This window comes from Taurulus bubalis (genome assembly GCF_910589615.1).
Source record: "Taurulus bubalis genome assembly, chromosome: 9".
In the NCBI taxonomy this organism is placed as follows: domain Eukaryota; kingdom Metazoa; phylum Chordata; class Actinopteri; order Perciformes; family Cottidae; genus Taurulus; species Taurulus bubalis.
In genome coordinates, this window is record NC_136597.1 from 25,836,958 (window position 1) to 25,853,666 (window position 16,709).

At 43.6% G+C, this 16,709-nt stretch overlaps 1 protein-coding gene across 1 annotated transcript in view; it reads right to left on the bottom strand.

Moving 5' to 3' along the window:
• Positions 1 to 16,709, bottom strand: part of pot1 (protection of telomeres 1 homolog) — a gene marked incomplete at both ends in the record, with an annotated part of 80,592 nt that overhangs the window by 33,923 nt on the left and 29,960 nt on the right. Inside the window, 8 exons of the mRNA XM_079223416.1 lie at positions 1,766 to 1,860; positions 2,412 to 2,497; positions 3,640 to 3,775; positions 3,878 to 4,086; positions 4,670 to 4,826; positions 5,195 to 5,221; positions 6,575 to 6,666; positions 6,772 to 6,971. Coding sequence (XP_079079542.1) covers positions 1,766 to 1,860; positions 2,412 to 2,497; positions 3,640 to 3,775; positions 3,878 to 4,086; positions 4,670 to 4,826; positions 5,195 to 5,221; positions 6,575 to 6,666; positions 6,772 to 6,971 — 1,002 coding nt within the window. The remainder of the gene's footprint in view (positions 1 to 1,765; positions 1,861 to 2,411; positions 2,498 to 3,639; positions 3,776 to 3,877; positions 4,087 to 4,669; positions 4,827 to 5,194; positions 5,222 to 6,574; positions 6,667 to 6,771; positions 6,972 to 16,709) is intronic.

Consider the following 16,709-nt stretch of genomic DNA (forward strand, 5'->3'; position numbering starts at 1 on the left):
GCAGATGGCGCAGTAACATCACACATTACCAAAATAAAAGCTCTGAGTGAAGTTTGAAGTAAATCACTTTATTGAAACGTGTCAGTCAGCAGCAACTTTGTATGTACATTTATTTTTGCTTTACACAATAAATACAAATAAAAGAGAAAAAAAGACCCAAAATGTAAAAGTTTAGAAACAGTTTTGTGTCTTTCTTGCAGGACTCCACCGGTGACCTTTGACCTCCTCAGGTGTCTCAGGCGGGGTTGGCGTTGGAGTGCGTGGAGGCGGGTTTGGTGACGCCGCTGTGGCAGATCTGGTAGCAGGTTTGATTCCGTCCCGCTTCATCCTCTGTTCGGTACGCCGTCAGACACAAATCCATCCACGGACGCTCCCCTGACGTCAACACAAGATCCACAAATATATAAATATGTGTGAAAGAGGCTTTGGACTCATGGACGACGATGCACTCATTGATTCATTCTCAGTTATCGTCTGAGCAGAGGACAGAAGCTGCTGCACATGAATGACGATGTGGGAACTTGAACGCACCAAATAATCAGATTCATGCAGCCGGTTAACATGTCAGTGAAGCTGCAGCCGGACTGAACAGGTTCAGACGTACCTGTGCTGCCCCCTGCTGGACAGAGGGAGTCCATTGTTCGACGGACGCTGTTCTCAGCCTCCTGATTGGCCGCTACGTCCTCGGCCGACACGCCGAAGAACGACTCCTGATGAAGGACACAAACCATCATCATCCTCATTAAACTTAAAATCACGTCGTGCAAACTGTTTCAGGTGGTTTCATCATGTTTTTTATTTATTATTTACTTGTTTATTTGATGCTCGGCGCTCTCACCACAACATATCAGAGTTCTGATAGACGTTATTTATCAAAAACCTTTCCCTGATCTCTTAATTTAAACTCCGTCAGTCTGAACATGTCTCTCACCTCATTTAAAGAGCCGTAGAAAATAATAAATATAAATCGTTGTATCAGATGCTGTTGGACTTCTCTTATTTTTTGGATTTCAGCATTAAAGATAAACTACAGCTGGAAGCGAATAACAAAGTTGATGAGTATTGAGAAAAGTTGCTGATGGTTTTAGGTCCTCATCTTGACATTTTGGTGGAAATGATTTGAATTCTGCATATTGAAACGCAGCTATTGCTCTTCATGCTCTGAAGCCAGGTGACGTTTATGTTGTTGAATTATTTGGGAAACCTTTATGCTGCTGGCTTTGACTGTAATCCCTCTGAAAAGAGATTTTTAAGTCTCAATATCCTGGTCAAATAAATTATTCATTATTTTCATTATTATTCTGCCGATATTTTCTTTTCTCAATCAAACACGTCATGATTTGGTCAATTAAATGTCAGAAAATACTGAAAACGGCAGTTACAATTTCCAAAAGGCCAAATTGAGTTGCAATAAAGAGTCAAAAAAGGCCCCTAAGTATTGATTGAGTGATTATTACTACACAAGACAAAGAATAACAGTATCCCCAACATTGAGACGAACCTAGTACCACCTCATGGTTTCAGCTCTGACTCTCTATTTGAGACATTGGGTCCCATAAAATGCTGCAGGAAGTCTCGTTCTTAAAGTCTTTACGTTTAAATAACCGCATTAATCCACAGAGGGAAACTAGTCCGGGCCTCCAGGCGGCAGCAAGACAACTTCTAGAGGACACACTGCAGTGGCTAACGGTCTGGAGACGCTTCAGCCGGACGGTAATGAACTCTGATCTCGTCCCCTCTGATCCAGAGTCAGCAGCAGACTCACGGCGTCTCTCCACAGGAAGACGTCCAGCGTGTCGGAGGCGTCCTGCAGCTCGAGCTTCATCAGCAGGACGAACTGCAGCAGCTGAACGCCGAGAGCTGCGGACCAGAGACGTTGACACTGAGTTATTTCAGTGTGTGTGTGTGTGTGTGTGTGTGTGTGTGTGGGGGCAGACTTGAGATCAGCCAGGAGCTTTTACAAAGCTGCTGAATCAGGAGGAAGAAAAAGGAGAAATCTGTTGGGTTTTATTTTTAAACGAAGGCAACAGAACAAGACGTTCGAGGATGATAACGACTCTTCTTGATGGTGCGTTCAAGGACACCATTTAATCATAGTTATAGTTCATTCCAGGAGGCCCAACACAAAACTCAAAGACATTCAGCTGAACGTGACATTTATCTGTATATTATTATGATTTGAACTATTACACTTTTTATCACATTATCATTATTTAGTTATTGTCTTCTTCAATACTGCATGATGTTCATTTAGTAGGTTATGGTCCATTTAGAGTCACCATAAAGCAGGGGGTGCTTTAGGGGCGGGGCTTTGGTTTTGGGCTTTACAATACTAAATGAAACTGAGTTGAATAGATGAGCCGCTTCCTGTGTTCTCCAGCTCTGACGTAAACACCCAACTCTCCGCTCACCTTCTGCAAGGATCTTCTCATCGATGGACTCGACTCCTTCAGCACACGGAGGTTCCCTCACTGCGGCCTCGGAGCACCGCTGACACCTGCAACACACACAGGGAACCCCGAAGGGACCGGATTGAGAAAAGCCTAGAGTTCAGGCATTTTGGCTTTTTTGCAACCAGTAAATGGGAAGTGACCATATTTGGACTGAGGAGGAGTGACGTAAAGACGGCGCATGTCTCTGTTACCTGTCAATCACCTTGTAGCCCCGCCCTAAAGCATGATTAAAATACTTTACTACTGTTAAATGGTTTATAAATACTTTGTAAAGCATCTATAAAGTTAGTTCGACCGATAAATAGACATTATTTTAAAAACAATTTTTTCATACTTAATATCGTATACCGTAGAATTCGGGTTCTAAGCCGCTACTTTTTTTCTCAACGTTGACCGATGCGGCTTAAATATCGGTGCGGCTAATTTGTGGATTTTTTTAGATTCTAAATTTAGCAGCAGTTGCAGAGACATACGGTACAAAATTCACGCAAACTACTCACCCGAGGAGGCGCGATGGGAAACAGGTCTGACGGCAGGGGTCCTAACCCAGCAAGCTAGCGAGCGCTAGGTAGCGAGCGTTAGGTAGCGAGCGCTAGGTAGCGAGCGTTAGGTAGCGAGGCGCAAGCTAGCGAGCGTTAGCTAGCGAGGCGCAAGCTAGCGAAGCGCAAGCTAGCGAGGCGCAAGCTAGCGAGGCGCAAGCTAGCGAGGCTCAAGCTAGCGAGGCGCAAGCTAGCGAGGCTAGCGAGCGAGGAGATAGCGCTGACAACACTGTTGTTTACTTGAGCTCAAACAGTGCAGCTGCCACAAATTCTTGTGGCAGCTGCAGCTAGCGCTCGAGCGCTAACTGCAGCAGCTAACTCCCTGACAACACCGAAGGTAGCGGGATCAGCCGCGGCTCGACGCCCGGAGCAACAGCGGCTTATAAACCAACTTTCGTATTTATTTAGTAGATGCGGCTTATAAAAGGGAGCGCCTTATAACCCGCAATTTACATTATACAATGTAATAATATGAACAATATACTATTAACATAATCAGAATGTTACCGTTATCAGCTATGCTACATTAATATATAATTCAGAAATGTCATATCACACATGGTAAAATAACATAAATTATAGCATTATTAATACGTGTTAAACATTATGGTTTCATTGACTAATCTGTTGATCAAAGAGGCTCTGACCCAAAGTATCTCTTCCTGCCTCTGAACAGGAAAGGTGCCGACAGGTCGAGCAGAGTCATGTGACCTCCGGACGACCTCACGGGGACGACGTTCTGGTAGCCGGCCGCGAGCCGACACGTTTCCTCCAGAGTTGAACCTGCAGGACGAAAAAAAAACAACGGCAAACCCTCCGTCACCCGGTGTCTGAGGAGTTCGGCTAGAGTGAGAGTAAAATAAACGTTTCGGTCGAGACGCTCACCCGTGAGGAAGAGGAGCTCTTTGGGTTTGTCCTCGCTCAGGAGCTGCGTGGACAGGTGGACGCCTAGCGCTCGCCTCGGGGACGCCGGGGACTCCTCGGGGACGGCGACCCGGCCGGAGAGCGCCCACGGCGGGGGGCTGCAGGGTCCGGGGTCCCTGGAGGCCTCAGAGAAGAGACCCGCGACCAGATCATCGTCTGGGACGTCCTGCCTGAGACCGGAGGGAAAGCACACGTCCTTGTTGCTACAAATGTCACGGTTCTTTCATCTCCTGCTACAAATGTAGCTTTACCCAGTTTTAATGCGAGTCCAATGGAAATGAGACATTTTCTGTTTTGGTCAATTCTCAAAATTCTAAATCCTGCATTAACATTTTGAATCATCAAATTCAAAAAAGATTAAGTATATATTTAATAATAAATTCATCCTGCAAGTTTCTCTTCCAAACTTCTGCATCACATATATATATATAAATATATATTCAGTTAATTCATATTCAAGTTCGTAACCTTTCTTGAAATATAAATACAGACTTTACTTTCAATAAATAAAACAGCGACAAATGTCTCCATCAGTAAAATTAAAATTAAAATAAATTTTCTGCTGGCTATTCAATAGTTTTGACCATTTTATGTCCAATTAAAACCCCAAAACTGGAGCGTAAACTCAGCGTATTCCTCCTGGGAAAAACAGAACCACAAAACAAAAAGAATCTCATCGTGTTAGTTTCCAGGAAACGTGATGGGCGCTGTGTGTGTGTGTGTGTGTGTGTGTGTGTGTGTGTGTGCCCCTACATCGACGTGCACTTGCTGCAGTAGAGCTTCAGCGCCTGGTGGAGTCTGCGGGGCTCGTAGGAGCTCAGCTGGACTCTGACGTGGTGAACGCGACCCGGATCGGACCGCTTCAGCTCGGACAGCGTCACCGGCTGTGTGTCGTGACCACAGCTTCTCTCTACACACACACACACACACACACACACACACAGACGGACACACACACGCAGGTCTGTGATGAGGCAATGAGATCATTCGCTGCTTCGGCTGCAGAAAGTGTCAAAACTTATTTTTAAGGATTGAACGTCCTCCTGCAGCCCGATAGGCCGCCGTCACAACCAGCCCACCTCCTGTTTAGAAGTCCAATACAACAGAAACGTCATAAAACGAACATCCAGCAGAACTTCTGCTCAGTTAATTCAAGACTTTTTATTCCCTTTTGAGGGCTTTTCTTCTCTATTTGAATTTGGTGTTTTTTCAGACTTTGCGAGGGTCTACAGGTCACCGTCAACATGTGGAGGACAACACTGAGAGGCTGATGAGTACCTGTGCTGCTCTCCATCGGCTCAGCATCTAAACACACACACAGGAAACAGAATACAAATAAATAAATAAATTCATAAATATATATATGTAAATATGTATAATATATAACAATAGTATATTTATATGTATACATAAATATGCATAATATATTAAAATGTATGAAATATATTTACATATACATTTATAAATAAATATGCATAAATATATAAAATATATTTAAATATATTTAAATATATACAAATATAATATTTATATTTTATTTATAGTAATAAATAAATCTGAATAAATATATTTAACTATATAAAATATATTTAAATATACAACATATATTTAAATATATATAATATATGTATACAATTAATAAATATTAATAACATAACTGTTCATGCAAATAGAAGCAGCAAGAAAGAGAGAAAATCAGGACCGAGTGTTAAAACTTTACTGAGAGAACTAGTCAGTTTATTAGAGTTTAAAATGATTGAATTCATCTGAATAAAATGTTAGGGCAGCCGACACAGAAAGTTTTGTAATATGTGGGCGCAAAAACAAACGATACAACTGATTCACAAGGTTGTTTTTGACAGAAAGAACGAGGTTTTCTGGTATAGAAACGGCCCACAATGCAGAACCTTGGTCGACACCATGTCATAAGAACGGTGCTTAATAACTGAAGCCAGATTGTGGAGGCACGTGGACAAAGAAGCAAAACTTCAAAAGAAGAACGTTCGTGCAAAGAAACCGCCTCCCAAAATATGTTTGCCCACTCAGGTTTTACACAACGGACTCCAGGCTCCTGCAGGTCTGAGCGCAGCTTTAAAAGAAAAGGAAAGTTTGGACTTTTACATGCGACCCAGTGGAGCGTGCGGCTTTCAGAAGAGTCTGCTAATGGACGCTTCAGCCTCTTCCTCGGTGCAGGAGCCGGTCAGGATGCTCATATGGACGCTGCTGGCCAACACGTTGTAGGGGGGGAGGGGCTGCTTTTTGTGTTTCAGTCACGCAATGACAATATTTGGTTTTCTCCTCCTTAGTCGTGTTCTTTATCCTTTTTACTGGAGGGAAAAAAAACTAGCAGCACGTGTCTTTTTTTGTTGTTGTCGTCCCTCATCTTGCGTTTTCCTATGGAAGCCCATTCCCGCCAGTAAAATAAAAAAATAACGACATTTTAACTATGATAATAAAACATTTTATATTCATATTTTTCAGTTTAAAATCAGAAAATTATGAAAGTGTGGTGGAAAAGCCGTAGGTGGGATGTGGCCTGGAATTATTCATATGAGAAAGAAACCCGAAACTAAGCTTAAAATTTGAATATTTCATCAAAAACGTTTTGATTTCAGCGGGTTGTGGAGAAAAAGATCCCGACCCAGCATCTGTTCTCACCCGGAGACTCTGGTGGAGTGCTCCAGACCTCCAGCAGCTGAGAGTCGTTCAGCTCGGAGAAGTCGTCCTCGTCCGGGACGGCGTCCATCGCTCTGGAGACATCCACAAGAGGACACACACACACACATATATAATATATATATATACAGTAAAACAAATATCATACAAAATATTTAAATATTGCTGTGTTGCCGTACCGCTTCATGTCCTGCACGTCGGCGCTGGTCTCCGGGAGGACCCGGATCCCCCTCCCGTACGCCGTGCCCCCGTGCAGGTGGAAGGCCAGGTGGTCTGGCTCCGCCCCCCCAGCCTGCTGCTGCTGGCTGCTGGTGAGGCCCGGGACCTTGCTGGACCCCGGGATCGCTCGGAGGTTGTAGATCCTCAGGAAGTCACCCGGCTGAGGAAAGAACAAACGAGACGATTAACTTGATTTAACAAAAATAAACATCAAAGGTAAGAAACGAGGATTCAAATGTTAGAAATGTTTTATCGTGAAACAAAGATGCAGCAATAGAGAGGAATACCATGGGAGTACACGTTCAGGTAATAAATAAACACTTGGTGGTATATATATAAAAAATTTAAATATAGTATAAATATATATATAATACAAATATTATATAATATACAAATATATACACATAAAATATAAAATAAATATATAAAAGAAATATAAATAAAAGAAAATATATATAAAAAAAATATTTATAAAAAAGAATATATATATATATATATATATACATTTAAAAAAAAAAAAAAAAATATATATATATATATATATATATATATATATATATATAAATACCGCAATCAATAATTCAAGTCAGAAAAAAGTCAGATAACATTTTTTTTAAAAAGTCGGCCCATGCACCTGGCTCTTCAGGACTGAGCGAGCTAAAAAGAGGCCAGAAGGCTGCGTGGAACCGCAACGCAGGAGTTCACTTCTCCGTGGATTCACCGCTACAAGCGGCAGCTTTCACATTGAACATTTATGAATATTGTGTTCCCTAAATGTGTGATCTAACCGAGCTCGTCCAACAAGCAACTCCTCTGTGACTCCGGGCCACAGGCCAGCAGCCGCGCCAGCAGAGGGCGCTGTTGCACCAAGCTAACGGCGGCAGTGTGGCGACACCGTTTCAGGACTCGGTTGGGAGGTTTGTCATTTTTTTTCTTCTTTCCCTTCAGCTCTCCGTCACGACGAGGCTGCAGTCAACGGGAAGCTCTTCCTCGCTCTCATCATCATCATCATTCAACGCTCCACTGATCAAGAGTCAGAGGCGTTCACTCTGCTCAGAAGCCTTTACACTGTTTTTACATTACACACAGTAAATATATATATATATATATATATATATATATATATATATATATATATATATATATATATATGATCTTTAATTGCATTATAACAAAGTGAATCCTCGTCTTTAAGCTTCCTTTAAATCCATTTCTCCGTGAGTGAAGTTGGAGTCACGCAGGATTACCAGCTGGTCTCCTGAGGCCTCGCCTCCTCTGAAGATCCACGAGGAGCCGAGAAGTGAACTGGAAGGACTGGCCACCTGACTCACATGGAGGCATTTGCATCATCTGGAAATATCCTATTTTAAATGTATTTCTCTCCATCCAGGATAACGTCCACTGGTGTCACTTGGAAGCCGACGGACAAGAAGACGCCGGTGAACCTCGAGCATCTCCGGTCACATTTTTCAGATTTTCACTGCAATATAAAAGTCCTGCACCTCTATTGAAACGTCACAATCATGGCTTAAAGTAGAGAGAACCAGAACTAGTCTGTTGTGTAGAATAACACAGTTAGAATGCCATGAATCATTAAAAATAAGAAAAAAAGCAAGTTGAATTTCTTTGAGGAAATCTTTTTTTTTTTTAATTGGGAAAAAGCGGAATTTATATGTCAAAAAAATTCAAGTGTGCACAAGTGTTAGGGGGAAAAAACAGAGGCTCTACGTCAGACCTGGGCATTTTACGGCTACACGTTTTAAAATAAATAAATAAATAAGGAAACAACTGGAAAACATTAAACATTTTTTATACAAAAGCGCTAACTTCTGATCATCGGTTGCAAAAAACAAACAAGTTGACGACGGCGAAATTGCCGAATTCGAGGCTTCAAAACGAAAGTCTAGAAACGACGACTTAATTTACACGTCATTAGTGAAACCATAAGTCCATACATTTTAAATAATCGCTCACAACCTTCTGTGGTCAGTTAATGTTGACTTATGTTACTTCATGTTGTGCCGTTTATCTGACGTGATCTGAGGGACGACCTCTGGGTTCAGCCTGAAGTCAAGTCAGCCATCTTCTACCGGACATACAGTTCCTTTGCACCGGTTGGAAACATGCCTTTATTCTATATCTATTCTTTATCCATTTAATACCATCAAAAGACGGGATGATTTTGTGACGCAAGACTTGAAATATCTTGAACCGCTTGGAACTCTCTTTATCTTAATTGAAATATAAATTGGTTTTCATGAAGTGAAAGCTAACGCAACGATGACAGACGCAGCGCTCTCCTTTAGTTCCTCAGCAAACCTTTCTAAGTGCATTCATCGTTAATTAATAAGACCAAATGAACCCCGCTGAGGCAGGAAGCCAACGAGACCAAACGCTCCGTGTTTTTTGTTTGAGGAATCTCACGAGCTTCTGGCCGGGGTTTCACGTCGTCTGCGGAGACCTGGACGTTGAGACGAAGGAAAACAACGGGTAAGCGCTCGGGAGTCTGGCTGTGTTTGCTCAGAGCTACACGAGAGTTTAGAAGAATTTACCCCAGTTTGCGTTTGAGGGAACAGGTGCCGAGCGAGCGGAGAGAGTGACTAATGCAGGGAGACGCCAGACGGCACGGCAAACAAAAGGCGGCGCCATGTGGCGTCGCTCTGATCTCGCCTCGTTTTTGGAGCTCGCCGCCGATGCCCACGTATATTAAATCCTCTGCAGCGGTTCCTGAGAGGCCAGGTGTGATTATAACGAGCTGACGTTCAGCTGAGGGAAGCAGCACTAAGTTTAGACTGGAACATGACTCATCGGATCGGCTGGACAAAGTCACACCGTGTCCAAAAGTGGAGTCGCGTTTGATCCGCTGGGAGGAGGATTGGATAGCGGCGGCAGAACGGACTTCACAGGAGTCCAAAGCAGAGGCGGACCCAGGTGTCCTTTTAAAAAGATGAGAAAAGACTCCCAGGTATTTAGAAAGAGGTGTTCTTGTAACGTCCATGTGCACAAAGGGCGATCCACGAGGAACACCCCAGTTCGTCGTGGAGGAAGACCTTCAACCCCGTCCGACACCTTCGGGATGAACCGGAAGAGCCGATCGTGAGCCGACACCCGATCACCTCGACTCCAGCGTGGGTCCTCCTCCGAATCGGCAGGTTAAAAAACATCGTGGTGGGAAGACCAGACGAGCGGAGGCTGTGGACCACACTGGTCTGCTGTGTTTCCAATAGTTGGCATTGAGGAAGAGAGCGTAGAGAAAGCGTGCTATCAAGACCGAAAGGCCCTCCGGTTGGCGAGGTGTAAAAACAGCCTCAAACGAATAGATAATTCAAACAAAGGAGGGATGCTGAGTAAGAGCGGTGATATGTTGTCATAGAAACTCATTCGATGAAGCGTTCCCAACGGCGATTGGCACTTTCCCACCAATCAGACATTTGGAGGCCCGGTCCATACAAGTAAAGGTACTGAGAACTATTCCCGTCGGCTCGACACCTTTTTACTTCCGACTGAATCCGGCATTGAATGTGTTGATTATTATTTCATCAGATATTTACTATTTGAAACCAAAACATTTGCCAATTTGCAGTCTGTATTTCATTATCAAGACAAAAAGGTCCACAAATGGCTGCTTGTGTTTAAACGCCGAAAGTTAGACGATACAAAATACATAATTTGTTACATGGGTTCATATTTCTCAAAGATGTCGGAAAAAAGCATTGTTTTGGTGTCAATAATATTGACAGCAGATATTCATATTTTTGCCCATTAACTACCGATTATGTATACTTGACATACTTTACATACGCCTGACAATTCTTCAAAAGCACGCTAAAAATCTCAGATGTTCAGGGTGTCTTTGAATGCATCAAACGGTGGCTTCATTTTTATAAATATTCCTGAGAAAAAGGCAACAAAAAGAGTGTTTATTTGGCAACTGTAGCGATACTGAAGTTTCATAATGGCGCTCGTTTCTCATTTTGTAGCTGTTTATTGTTCATTAAAACTACATTCCAGCATTGTGTCTGCATCATAACGACAGATTTTCTCTCCTCTCTGTAGAGAGTGAACAAGATTAATATGAATATTTCTTAAATAGAAAAGAGAGAAGAGGAAATCACCAGAAGCAGCGGTATCGTTGCAGCTTTTTGGGCTCTTTGGCCAATCAGATCCTTTGGCTGCGACTACATTTAGTAGAATGGCCACATTATCACCATCAACATGTGCACACGAGGAGGCAGGGGGCATTCAGGGGCCGTAGGACACGCTGGTCCACGGCTCAGGAAACGATGGGCCTGTCTGAGGAGGAAATGGCTCCCTGCAGCTTCCCCTGCAAACAAACCATTCTCCTTCTAAAAGGAGGCGGAGGGAAGCGAGTGCAGCAGCCTGTGGCGGCTTCTGTAAGTACTTGATCTGTATGAAAAAAATATAACTAAACTCCCACCGTCCGCCCACCGCCCCGCTGCCGCCGTCTCATGGCATTAGCGCCGCTCGGCTGCTCGGTAAAAAAATAAATAATATCAATTTAAAAAAAGGGATTCCTTCAAATTCTAAAGATTGCTTTCGGGCTTCTCGTCGAGCTAGCGGAGGCTCAATAAAAAAAAAAAACTGGTGCCCTCGCTGAGAAGAGGAAACTGTTCATTTCACACTGGCCCCTTTATGGAGCAGCAGGAAAGGGGCTTTAAAAGCTAGCCAGCCAAACGCGACAGCGGGGCTCTTTGTGCTGGAGAATCATCTCGATGGGGAACCGGGGACGTGACCGACACCACACCTCATTTCAGATCAAAGGCCTCGCCGCACTCGGAGCCTTAAAGTAAAACAATCAGGGGCAGAACACGGAATATTATCATTACTGAATAATGAGGCAACCACGTTTAAATTCAGCAAAAAGAGACAATGTCCGCATAGGGAGGTCAGGGCGAGTCTAAAAACACACGACTTTAACCCAGGAGACCGCTGTTTGTGACCACTTTAGTCCACAGGGGGCGCCAGAACCAACACTACCTTTTTAGTCCACAGGGGGCGACAGAACCAACACTACCTTTTTAGTCCACAGGGGGCGACAGAACCAACACTACCTTTTTAGTCCACAGGGGGCGACAGAACCAACACTACCTTTTTAGTCCACAGGGGGCGACAGAACCAACACTACCTCTTTAGTCCACAGGGGGCACCAGAACCAACACTACCTTTTTAGTCCACAGGGGGCGCCAGAACCAACACTACCTTTTTAGTCCACAGGGGGCGCAAGAACCAACACTACCTCTTTAGTCCACAGGGGGCGACAGAACCAACACTACCTCTTTAGTCCACAGGGGGCGCCAGAACCAACACTACCTCTTTAGTCCACAGGGGGCGCCAGAACCAACACTACCTCTTTAGTCCACAGGGGGCGCCAGAACCAACACTACCACTTTAGTCCACAGGGGGCGCCAGAACCAACACTACCTCTTTAGTCCACAGGGGGCGCCAGAACCAACACTACCTCTTTAGTCCACAGGGGGCGCCAGAATCATGACTACATGAATGTTCTCCTCATAGTAACTTGAATTGACGCCACTTCTGTAATTACTTGATCCAAAACCTCAATCTTTTACTAAAACCAATAACCGATTAGTTTTTCTAGCCTCAACTTATTTACTTATTTTAACCCAAACTTATCTTCCTCAGCTAGATAAATGTATGTTGTCTCCTAAACGGGTTTTCCTCCCAGCAGCGGCGGATTGGAGAGAGTTTCTCTTACAGGGCTTCTTGTCCTCGTTGGTTTACATAGTTGAGCTTCAAAATTCAATATTGACTTTGGAACCTTGGAAAAAATACTTTCCAAGCCAAGAAAGCTGTGCTCAGAATAAAATATAAATCTGATCATCTACAATCTCCAATCTGTTGGAGAAGATAATTGGATGTGACCAAAAAGCTCCAGAGCCTGGAAGCCATGCAAGGTGCCATCTAACCGCTCATACACCGTGGATACAGCTACGGAAGGTATTTGGGCAATATTTGCCCAAGGACACATCGACATGGATGAGCGGAGCCGGGAATCAAACCGTCGACACTCAGATTGGAGGACAACCCCTGCTCTACGTCTGATCCACAGTCGCCCCCATCTGGATCTCATTGAGATTTCCTGATAAGTAAATCCAAGAATAACTAAAACAAATAAAGAAATCCCCTCAAAGTGAAGACAATCATATGGACTGTGATGGTTGTTTGTTCATCGATAGTCGGCTGGACTCGACCACTAAAACCACTCGTTTATTTACTGGTAGAGTGATCAGAGAGGATCTCATCTGGTCGTCCTGGAGGACACAGGGAGGTTCCGTCCATCACAAGGCGTAAAAAAACAAGATAATACTCAAACCGGTGCGCAGACGTGGGCCATTTTTCTCATCACAATAGTTTTGTATGATTAAAAAGGTTGATAGAGAGCCAAAAGAAGTAAGACAATCTGACAAAAAGGAAAACGCTGGAAAAATAAAAGCTTGTCAAAATAATGAAAACCCACCCACCGAGTAGCCATTACACCCACTCACACTCACACAGAGACAAATCTGTCCGGAGCGGTAGTATCCAAAGAAATGATCCACACACAGAGGAGAGCGGTGTAATGAAGCGGCCGCGTGAACGAGGATCCGAACTCCCGGGGTTTTGTTTGAGCGACGCTCCGCCGACTCCTCGAAGCGCCCGGGAGCAGAAGCGGCGTTTCTGTTGGTTTGTTGGAGGAGATTTGAGCCGGCGGGTCCGGCGCAAAAGCCTCATTTCCCCTCAGAGCTGTGTTCACTAAACAGGAAACAGTGTGGGAGTAAAGAGCGCGCTGCATTAGCGCCTGACCTCCCCCAAAAAAAAAAAAAATACATTCAACGGCATGGAAATGTGCACTCGGTCGACCGTGAGCGCTAAAAGTGAAATAATGAGCGGATTGCTCAGCAATCAACAACTAAAACTCGCTGGACAATATTTCAGGATTGTGGCTATTAAATAAAATAAAAGAAGAAGCTCTGAAGTACAATCATTACGTCTTCAGTCATTAGATCGAGTCCACACATATCAGTGTGTGTTGCCAATTCATGCATACGGGGACTCTAACAAAGACACTTTGTCTGTTTTGTAATAATAATAATAATAATAATAATAATGATGCAGATTAGAGACCAATCCAGCTGCTGATGTATGTGCCGTGCTCTGAGAGCTACGCTGACTTCCGGCTTTAGCAAAAGACATTATTTCTAATAAGCGGTGCTAACGCGGCTAACGGAAATTATGATTCCACGGAAAAATGTCCCTTTACATGCATCCGCGTAGACTTTGATCAAATCAACGTGAAACGACCCCACGCCGCATCCTCGTCACCGGTGAGTCTCACGCCGGCGCCATGGAAAAGTGAAACGGCGGCCATTTTGCTTCCCTGCGTCAAAATATCTCCCCTCCCTCCCAGTGGAGGACTTATGGAGCCGCGTGAACTCGGCCTCCTTCTCTCATTCCTTCAAACGCCTTCTTGAAAAGGTTGCCGTTAAGATATTTGCTCATATAAAAAAAGCTGTCACTATCCAAGTCCTTCACGATGTTTAAAAGTACGCGTTACTATTAGCTAGCCATCAGCCAGCCATTAGCTCGTTAGTTTGTGGTAAATTTAGACTCTGTTTCATGTTCCACCTTCCAAGTTTCATGTTCCATGTCCATGTTTCATCTTCCACGTGTCATGTTCCATCTTCCATGTTTCATGTTCATGTTCCATGTCTCATCTTCCATGTTCCATCTTCCATGTTTCATGTTCATGTTCCATGTCTCATCTTCCATGTTCCATCTTCCATGTTTCATGTTCCATGTCCATGTTTCATGTTCCATGTTCATGTTTCATGTCCATGTTTCTTGTTTCATGTTCCATCTTTCGTGCTTCATGTTCATGTTTCATGTCCATGTTTCATGTTTCATGTTCCATCTTCCGTGTTTCATGTTTCATGCTACATCTTCCGTATTTCATGTTCTATGTTTCATGTCCATGTTTCTTGTTTCATGTTCCATCTTCCGTGCTTCATGTTCATGCTTCATGTTCATGTTTCATGTCCATCTTCCGTGCTTCATGTTCCATCTTCTGTGTTTCATGTTCCATCTTCCGTGCTTCATGGTCCATCTTCCGTGCTTCATGGTCCATCTTCTGTGTTTCATGTTCCATCTTCCGTGCTTCATGTTCCATCTTCCGTGCTTCATGTTCCATCTTCTGTGTTTCATGTTTCATGTTCCATCTTCCGTGCTTCATGTTTCATGTTCCATCTTCCGTGCTTCATGTTTCATGTTCCATCTTCCGTGCTTCATGTTTCATGTTCCATCTTCCGTGCTTCATGTTCCATCTTCCGTGCTTCATGTTCCATCTTCCGTGTTTCATGTTCCATCTTCCGTGCTTCATGTTTCATGTTCCATCTTCCGTGCTTCATGTTCCATCTTCCGTGTTTCATGTTCCATCTTCCGTGCTTCATGTTCCATCTTCTGTGTTTCATGTTTCATGTTCTATCTTCCGTGCTTCATGTTTCATGTTCCATCTTCCGTGCTTCATGTTTCATCTTCTGTGTTTCATGTTTCATGTTCCATCTTCCGTGCTTCATGTTCCATCTTCCGTGTTTCATGTTCCATCTTCCGTGTTTCATGTTCCATCTTCCGTGCTTCATGTTCCATCTTCCGTGTTTCATGTTCCATCTTCCGTGCTTCATGTTCCATCTTCCGTGTTTCATGTTCCATCTTCCGTGCTTCATGTTTCATGTTCCATCTTCCGTGCTTCATGTTCCATCTTCCGTGTTTCATGTTCCATCTTCCGTGCTTCATGTTCCATCTTCTGTGTTTCATGTTTCATGTTCTATCTTCCGTGCTTCATGTTTCATGTTCCATCTTCCGTGCTTCATGTTTCATCTTCTGTGTTTCATGTTTCATGTTCCATCTTCCGTGCTTCATGTTCCATCTTCTGTGCTTCATGTTTCATGTTCCATCTTCCGTGCTTCATGTTTCATGTTCCATCTTCCGTGCTTCATGTTCCATCTTCCGTGCTTCATGTTCCATCTTCTGTGTTTCATGTTCCATCTTCTGTGTTTCATGTTCCATCTTCTGTGTTTCATGTTCCATCTTCCGTGTTTCATGTTCCATCTTCCGTGCTTCATGTTCCATCTTCCGTGCTTCATGTTCCATCTTCCGTGTTTCATGTTCCATCTTCCGTGCTTCATGTTCCATCTTCCGTGCTTCATGTTCCATCTTCCGTGTTTCATGTTCCATCTTCTGTTTTTTATGTTCCATCTTCCGTGCTTCATGGTCCATCTTCTGTGTTTCATGTTCCATCTTCCGTGCTTCATGTTTCATGTTCCGTGCTTCATGTTCCATCTTCCGTGCTTCATGTTCCATGTTCCGTGCTTCATGTTTCATGTCCATGTTTCACATCCTTAGTTGAAGACTTAGAAATCTATTTCGGGGAAGGCGCACCAACAGTTATTGCCAATCTTTATGGCATCAAATCTGTTTCGACAAAAGGCCAAACAAAAAAACTCAAGCCAAAGTTTTATTTTCCAGTTTTATTTATAGTTTGTGTGAAAAACAAAACTATAAATGCATGTTTACTGTCGCCTGACCTGCAGAGGCCTCGGTGTGAAGCAGATTCATAGAGACTCATGAACGCCCACATTAACTCCAACACGTTAGAATTAAATCAGTAGAAACAACTAAGATTTGCTTCTTCTCCTTCTTTCTAAAGCCAGATGGAGGGACGAGGATTCAGACGGGAGACGGTGCGGCTTCAGCAGGAAGAGGAAACAAGGCTGCAGAGGTGACCAGGTAAGAGAGAGAGAGAGAGAAAGAGAAAGAGAGACTGCACGGGGGATACATTCAGAGTCAAAGAGATGGAAGAGACAGGAGGAGTAGAGAGAGA